Raw genomic sequence first — 7,568 nt, forward strand, 5'->3', positions numbered from 1 at the left:
CCTTGGACTTCCTCCTTCAATATCATTGGCTCTTGATCATATGCTACCTCTTGAAATGGCTGAACATTTACCATTTCCTTTTGGGACAGTGACTGTGTGTATTCCTTCCATCTTCCCTTGGTGCTTTCTGCCTCATTCAATAATTTGCCCAGAGAATCTTTCAATAACGAAAGTATAGGCTTGGATTTTTTCTTCAGTTTCCCCCAGCTTGAGAAATGCTGAGTGTGTTCTTCCTTTTTGGTTTTCTTAACCCTACAGTAGGCTCTGTTAAAACAACACTAGAATTGGTGAACTTTAATAATTTCTATGTTTCCTGCCTTCTTACATCCATTCTTTGCACCCATTCTTCAGTACCCAAATCAATGTGGCCTAGTATCCCTAGACTCCTCTCTCTAGTACTTCTACCAACATTATCACAATCTCTCACGTTTTCAATTTGTCCTTTAGACTTCTGGTTCCAATGTATCACTGTATAACCCATAAGTTTGGCACACCTTGAATGGGCAGGTGCTGAAAAAACACCAAATGAATCAATTTTTACCTAAACACAGGTATGGATATTTCATTTTAATGTCTTTAAATATTTTAATCTAAAAGGAATTAAAAGACCATTTAAAAACAAAGAATATTTTCCTTAATTGAAATTTCCTAAAAGGTGAATTCATACAGGTACTATCAAACATATGTCTAAACAAACTTCCACATGTATTAGTTCCTTTCAGGTTGCTGACTTACTTATACTCTCATAAAATGTGTTGTTCTTGTTAAGTTCCATAAAGCCAGTTCCGGTCCATAGAAGCCCTATATAGGATTTCCAAGGAGCACCTGGTGAGCTTGAACCTCCAACCATTATTTCAACCCAACTTGCAGTCCAGTGCATTGACCCATAGTACCATACCAGGACTCTTAGGAGGAAGAAAATCACCCTTGTGACTTTTTTTTTAAGTGTTATTGCAAAATAGTACATTTCTACTTTTAAAAATACAATAGACATTTGCATTCTATTGTCAGGCAATGCTACGGATTTAAGAAGCCCTGGCGTGGCTCTGTAGGATAAGCACTGGATCGCAAGGTTGGTATGAACCACAAGGTCAGTGGTTTCAAACTCTCCAGTTGCTCCTCAGAAACCCTCTACAGGGTCGCTATGAGTAGACTTGACAGCACTTAACAACAACACAACATGGACTTAAAGCTCTCTTCACCTAACAAGGAATTATAAAGTACATGATATAAAGCATTTTTTGTTGTTGTTTTATCTTTGTTGTTGTTAGGTGCCATCGAGTAGGTACTGACTCATAGCGACCCTGTGCACAACAGAACAAAACACTGCCTGGTCCTGGGCCAACCTCACCATTGTTGCCATGCTTGAGCCCATTGATGCTGCCACTTTACCAATCCATCTCGCTGGGGATCTTCCTCTTTTTCTCTGACCCTCCACCTTACCAAACATGTTATCTTTCTCCAGTGACTGGGTTCTTCTTGACATACATCCGAAGTATGAAGTTTGGCCATCATGGCCTCCAAGGAGCACTCTGGCTGCACTTCTTCCAACACAGATCTGTTGGTTCTTTTGGCAGCCCATGGTACTTTCAATACTCTCCTTCAACACCATAAATCAAATGCTTCAATTCTACTACAATCTTCCTTATTCACTGTCAACCTTTCAACATGCATATGAGGTCATTGAAAATACTATGTCTTGGGTCAGGCACACCTTAGTCCTCAAGCTGACATCTTTGTTCTTCAACATTTTAAAAAGGTCTAGTGCAGCAGATTTGCCAATGCAATATGTCCTTTGATTTCTTGACTGCTGTTTCCATGAGTGTTGATGGTTAATCCAAGAAGAATGAAGGCCTTGACAACTTCAAACTTTTGTCCATTAATAAAAATGTTTATTGGTCCAGTGGTGAGGATTCTTGTTTTCTTTACATTGAGATGCAATCCATACTGAAGGTGTGGTCTTTGATCTTCATCAGTAAATATTTTAAGTCCTCTTCACTTTCTGCAAGCAAGGTTGTATCATCTGCATATCACAGGTTGTTAATGAGTCTTCCTCCAATCCTGATGCCACATTTTTCTTCATATAACCCAGCTTCTTGGATTATTTGCTCATCATACATGTTGAATAAGTATGGTGAAAGAATACAACCCTGCCACACATCTTTCTTCATTTTAATCCAGTCAGTGTTCCCATGTTTTATTCAAACAATTGCCTCTTGGTCCATGTACAGATTCCTCATGAGCACAATTAAGTGTTCCAAAATACTCAAACTTCGCAATGTTATCCATAGCTTGTCATGAGCCACACAATCGAAAGCCTTTGCATAGTCAATAAAGCACAGGTAAACATCTTTCTGATAATCTCTGCTTTCAGCCAAGATCCATCAGACATCAGCAATGATACCCCATGCTCCACATCCTCTTCTGAATCCGGCTTGAACCTCTGAAAGTTCTCTGTCAATGTATGCTTGTAGCCGTTTCTGTATTACCTTTAGTAAAAAAACATGGGATATCAAAGATATTGTCCTATGATTTCCACATTCTGTTGGTCACCTCTCATTGGAATGGGCACAAATAGGGATCTCTTCCAATCAGTCAGCCAGATAGTTGTCTTCCAAATTTCTTGGCGTAAATGAGTAAGTGCTTCCTGTGCTGCCTCACTTTCTTGAAAGATTTCAATTTTTATTCCATCAATTCCTGGAGCCTTGTTCTTTGCCAATTCCTTCAATGCACCTTGGACTTCTTCCATCAGTATCATTGGCTCTTGATCATATGCTACCTCTTGAAATGGTTGAACATCAACCATTTCCTTTTGTTACAGTGACTCTGTGTATTCCTTCTTTGTAAGATCAATTAAGTCTTTGTATTTTGTGAGGAATACAATGTTTTTACTTTAAAACATTGTGGTATTCAGTCATAGATTGATTCATTTTCTTCATAGGATGTGTTCAGTACCTGCTGTGTACCAGACCTGTTCTGGGTTCCTAACACACAGAACTTATAGTCTAAAAAAAAGGAATTTACAAATTTTGATGGACTTTACATTTCATATAGTCAAACAACAGAATTAGTGTTTTCACCTTCTGATAGTAATACCACTAAACTTTAAACAAGACAACAGAAAATTAATAGATATTAACTTTCACATAGTATCTCTGAAACTCTCAGAATAGCAAAGGGCTCTAATGAAGTAGGCAAAAGAAAAATTTTTTAAAAATTTAGATTAGTTTTAAATGTGCGTATAATTTTCTTGCTTTTGTTATTTGAAACTGAGTTATCACATCTTTTTTAAAAAATGTATCTTCATATGACAGTAACAAACTAATTCTCTAAATGAAGCTGGCAATTCTATAAACTGGAGTCTGCTAGCGAACAGTATATAAAATGTTTTCTATGACTTTAGGGTTATACAGACTTTTTGATTATATTATTTGAAGATAAGAAATGTTAACTGTTTGAAGAATTATTTTTGATCAACCTATACACCAAACATTTAAAGATCAAAACATTTCAAACTATCACTGATTTTAATTCCTTCTGTTTGGTTCTTATATATCATTATAAAACTGTTCTGGTACAGCCGTGAGAATTTTCCACCATTTTTCTTGCTTTGTTTCTCATTAAAAAAAAAAATACAACAAAAAATTCCATGGATCCCACAATGATACTAGTAGCCCAGATTACGTTAACAGTACCTTTATTATCAGAAGAGCAGGACTAAATAATTAAACCATTTTCAAAATAGAAACACACTCAAAAAAGTTTCCCAAGAACATTTTTTTTTAAGTTTCTCTTAATTAAGATTAATGTATCACATTACACATAAATTAAAGCATGCCTTAACTCATATTCAGTAGAAAGACGAAGTAGATGGTTATTTGGGAGCATCTCTTGGAATAAAAACCTAGTCACAAACTACTCTTTCTTTACAAGTGGCTAAAGCAGAGGAAATGCAAGATTGCTTTTTTTTTTTTTTTTTTCCTTAGAAAGCCCGTGTAATTGTAATGCCAGTCAGAAGCCTTTACTGCCCTTAGAAGAGAACCTGGGTGTCTGTGAAAACCATCACCCTAGCATTAGCAATGTCGGTTCACATCTGAGCATCTACAGCAGAGGGTGTACCTAATACACAGATATAGGTAGAGATAGGTATTCAGGGCTTATTAGGAAACAAATGATAACTCTGTTTCGTTTCCTTATTCCTGCACCTTATCTTCCTTATCGTTCCACTCACATTGGCAAGGAAGATGGACACCTTACCTTTGGGCTCCAAATTGTTCCTCACATCTTTGATTCAGTAAAATGTCAGTGACCGCCAGGTTTGCCTGCTCCTCACCTCTATCCCCATCTTCTCCAGTCTTTGGGGACTATCAAAGGGTGGCCTAAGGGTCTGGGCTGATGGAAAAGGACTAAGGATTGTGATCCCAGCGTTTGGCAGCGGTTCTTCCTCATCTTCACTCTTCCACCGCAGACCTTTTTCCATAAGGCACCCCTAAACCCATCTTCCCCTTCTCCAGCCCCCACCCCCGTCCCCCACCGCCAATAGTGTAATCCTCTGCCTCCCTCAGGGATCCCATCCCCACCGGGAATGGCAGAGGCAGCTACCTTACCAGGCTCATGGACACCTGGGTTGTCGGACAGCTCTAAGACCAGGAGTTCCCGGCCCTCGAAACTGCGCCCCACAGTGTAGATCCTGCTGATGGCGGTGCACTGCAGCCATACGGACACCAGAGCCTCGCGCAGCTCGGGGTAGCGGTGGTACTCGAAGGAGATGCCGTCCTCCTGCAGCAGAAGCCGCCGCCGCCTCAAGCCCGCCGTGGGTGCCCCGGGCTCCTGGGCTTCGGTACCCAACAGCCAAGCGCAGGCGGTCAATGTCCAGCACAGCGCCAGCACCGCCCGGCAGCCTTGCCCGGCCATCTCTGTGTTCAGGCCCAACTCAGCTTGTGCCTGCCTAAGCCGAGCGGTCTCTTTTGTTTACCGGGCTCCGGGGCTTAGTTGGCCGGCGCTGCGGCTGGGTTGCAAATTCCGCACTGGCCTCTTCTTGCCTCACCTCCCAGGGCTGAATGAGTGTCCGCGCGCGCGCGCTGGGGCCACCCAGAGGAAAGGGGCGCAGCCGCTGCTTCGTGGGCTGCACTACTGGCCGCCCCGCCCAGGGGAGCGACCTGCAGGAGAAACCACTGCGACGCGGGGGCGCAGTGGGAGCGCAGATCCAGCCCCCAGGTTGTGAATCTACCAGCGATGCTTGCGTTGTCGGTTAGCTCAGAACCACGTCAAATGTCAAATGGCTCTGGGGTGATGCAGGTGAAATGACAGCTAACGTCTGGGAAACGGTTGTCATTGAGAGACCCGTAACATTGCATGTGAAAGAAATATTCTTGGAATGTATTGGAGCCTTTTTAAAAATACTATCTATCCAAAATCGAATAGGGTTTCCGTCAAGATGCACCAAAAATTAAAACACATTCCAGAATAAAAGGAAGAAAGAGTGGTAGCCGCTGTCCTTCTCTCCATGATAACTGGATTACTAATCCAAATACAAACCTCTAGAGTTAGATTTTCATTTATTGCAAGGTCAGACTAGAAAATATAATACTGTATACATCAATTTAAAAGTTTAAGAGAATAAAAGTGAATTCTCTCCATTTGCTGATAGCCTTTCATTGTACTTATGACATTTCTGGATTCTTCCAGGAAAACAAAACAACAATCCCCAAAGGACTAGACAGTTTCTTTTGGACAATGGTGACCATCTTCTGTAACAACGTGTCGAAAACAGTACAGTTCTAAGGGTGTGCTAGATCTAGCTTGGCATTAAGATTTAAATAAGATTAAAGAAAACAATTCTTGATAAGTGGCACCACGCTTCCCTTCACAAAACTACTGTAAAAATATGGAATTATTTACAGCTCTAACTATCCAGAGTATATACAGGATTTGAGGTGGTGCAGTGGGTTAGGCGTTAGATTGCTAACCACAAGGTGGGTGGTTCACCCAGCAGCCACTCTGTAGGAGAAAGATGAGGCAGTCTGCTCCTGTAAACACCAAGAAACAGTAAGGTGCAGTTCTATTCTGTCTTAGAGAGTTATTAAGAATCTGAATTAACTTGATGTGTTTTGTTTTTGTTGTTGTTGGGGGTGGGGAGGTTTAGATAGGAATTATTTTCCTAAAGTAATATCTGGACGAGACATTCTAAAGAGGTCACAATTTGAACTTTAGAACCACACGTAAATAAATAATCAAATGGGCATTCCAACTAAGCAGAAAAACTGGAGACCAGGAGAGTCATTTCTCATGTTAGTTTTGGTTTTAGTTTACTTTCTAAAATTACTCTTTCTAATACTATCTATATATAAGGAGCTCTGGTAGCGTAGTGGTTATGAATCAGGCTGCCAACCTTAAGGTCAGCAGTTCGAAACTACCAGCTGTTCCGCAGGAGAAAGATGAGACTTTCTGCTCCCATAAAGATTTACAGCCTTGGAAACCCTGTACAGGGTCGCAATCAGTCGGAACCAACTCCACGGCACATAACCACCACCACCAATCCTATCTATTGAGCCCTGGTGGCTCTGTGGGTTAATGCATTGGACTACAAGGTCGGTTGAAATCACAAGGTCTGTGGTTCTAACTTACCCACCCCTCCTTGGAAACCCTTGCTGAGTCGGAAAGGACTCGAGGGAATTTAACAACAACTATAATCCTGTCTATAATGCATTACACTGAATACAACTCTTCATCTGGAAATCAATGAAGAGAATATCAAGTTAATTTAATGGATCAAAAAGGAAAGAACTGACATGGTTGGTAAGGTGCTGCCAGAGAGACCTGGCTCCAAACCCCTCTGACTGTCTACATTTCCCACAACATGGAACTCGGGTTTTTGTTTTGTTTTGTTTTTTCTCCCAGGGGAAAACAGTCACTACAAAGGCATGCCACTCACGTGAGTTTGAATCCAGTCACATTCCTTGTCAATGTAGGCAAAGCTAAAATTGTTTCTTTTCCACTATGACAGTCTGTATTTGATTATGTGGTTCAAAAGTTTACAACCAAAGCTATAATTACATTTCTAAACACATGCCCAAAAGAGCAACTTTGAGACTCTAGAAGAAGAAAACAGGGTAGCTAAAACCAATAACTTCGGAGTGGAAGGTTAAGATTTTCATGTTAGCAATTTAAAGAAACCACACTAACTTGAGGGATATTAACTAGTAACTGCACACATAAATAACATATTATTCATTGAAGTCCTGTGTTGTCCCTTTGCTCTCTCTTTAAACATAGGGTATGTTTTCTACTCCTCTTATTTTATTTTTTTGTTGTTGTTTTACTTTGCTTTTATTTTTTTTAATGGGTGGAGTTGTACCAATTATGTGGTCTCAGAGGATCTCACCCCCTTCCAAGACTAAGATTCAATGGGAATACACTCTCTGATTGGTGACCATGTTCGTCACCAATAAGGGGAAGTGAGGGAAAAACAGCAATGAAGCTGTGAGCTAAAGCCCTACAACGTTCAATAGATTCCTGTGAACCCAGGTGGAGACCTGGTTGGCCAGCAGTGTGGCAAGACCTGGGGA

The 7,568-nt window shown here is 40.8% G+C and overlaps 1 protein-coding gene across 1 annotated transcript in view; it reads right to left on the reverse strand.

Moving 5' to 3' along the window:
- CPE (carboxypeptidase E) overlaps nt 1–5,189 on the reverse strand; it is a 155,472-nt gene extending 150,283 nt beyond the window's left edge. Inside the window, exon 1 of the mRNA XM_006864539.1 lies at nt 4,608–5,189. Coding sequence (XP_006864601.1) covers nt 4,608–4,914 — 307 coding nt within the window. The 5' untranslated portion in view covers nt 4,915–5,189. The remainder of the gene's footprint in view (nt 1–4,607) is intronic.
- Between the last annotated feature and the right edge of the window lie 2,379 nt (nt 5,190–7,568).

Source organism: Chrysochloris asiatica, unplaced genomic scaffold, assembly GCF_000296735.1.
Source record: "Chrysochloris asiatica unplaced genomic scaffold, ChrAsi1.0 scaffold00066, whole genome shotgun sequence".
NCBI lineage: Eukaryota > Metazoa > Chordata > Mammalia > Afrosoricida > Chrysochloridae > Chrysochloris > Chrysochloris asiatica.